Here is a 723-nt window from a genome sequence, read left to right as displayed (position 1 = left end):
GGCAGGGGTGCGTAACGAGTACAGCTTTGCCCTGGTGTCTGCTGCTGCCCACCTGCAGCACTACCAGCGCGTGGAGCTGCCCGCAGCCATGCAGGTAGGAGCTGCCCGGACCCTCCGTGCCCCATCCCCAGGGTCCCACAAGGAGCATCCCCCCAGTGCCACTGCGAGGGGGGCAGCAGGGAGGGTCCCGCTGGTGCAGGGTCAGGGCTGGCTGCCCTGAGGGCATCAGGGATGCTCCAGTGGGGGGATGTGGCAGTGCTGGGGGTGGTTCCCACCCGCTTTCCCCCAGGCACTGGATGGGGACCTCTACGAGCGGCTCCGGGAGCACTTGTCGGCTGCCAGCCGGACGGAGGTGGAGACCTGCCGGGCCACTCGGGACTGGTTCCAGGGCGTTGTGGAGGCGTCTGCGCGGGTAACGGCACCGTCCTGCGAGCTGGGTGGGACAGGAGGGCACAGGGGAGTCCCCCGGCCCCACGCCGCTCTCTGCTGCAGGTGTGCCGGGAGCAGGATCTCCTCCTCTTCCTGCAGGACCACCCCGCCTTCTCCCTGGCGCCCGAGCAGCGCTTCCAGCTCGCCGGGCTGGAGGAGGTGAGTGGAGGGGGAGCATTAGAGCAAGGTGGGGTCTGCACAGCCCTTGTCACCCCCGTGTCCTTGCCCAGGTGCCTGCTGCCCCGCCGGCAGACGACGGGGCCAGCCTGGAGAAGGAGGCGCGGGCGCGGGCCC

General features: G+C 70.5%; 1 protein-coding gene across 1 annotated transcript in view; it reads left to right on the top strand.

Annotated features, from left to right (window-relative positions):
• FCHSD1 (FCH and double SH3 domains 1) overlaps positions 1–723 on the top strand; it is a gene marked incomplete at its 5' end in the record, with an annotated part of 6,135 nt that overhangs the window by 2,472 nt on the left and 2,940 nt on the right. The window contains 3 exons of the mRNA XM_017733401.1: positions 6–94; positions 290–412; positions 493–693. Coding sequence (XP_017588890.1) covers positions 6–94; positions 290–412; positions 493–693 — 413 coding nt within the window. The remainder of the gene's footprint in view (positions 1–5; positions 95–289; positions 413–492; positions 694–723) is intronic.

This window comes from Corvus brachyrhynchos, unplaced genomic scaffold (genome assembly GCF_000691975.1).
Source record: "Corvus brachyrhynchos isolate BGI_N302 unplaced genomic scaffold, ASM69197v1 scaffold545, whole genome shotgun sequence".
NCBI lineage: Eukaryota > Metazoa > Chordata > Aves > Passeriformes > Corvidae > Corvus > Corvus brachyrhynchos.
This window is presented reverse-complemented; position numbering and strand designations above follow the sequence as displayed.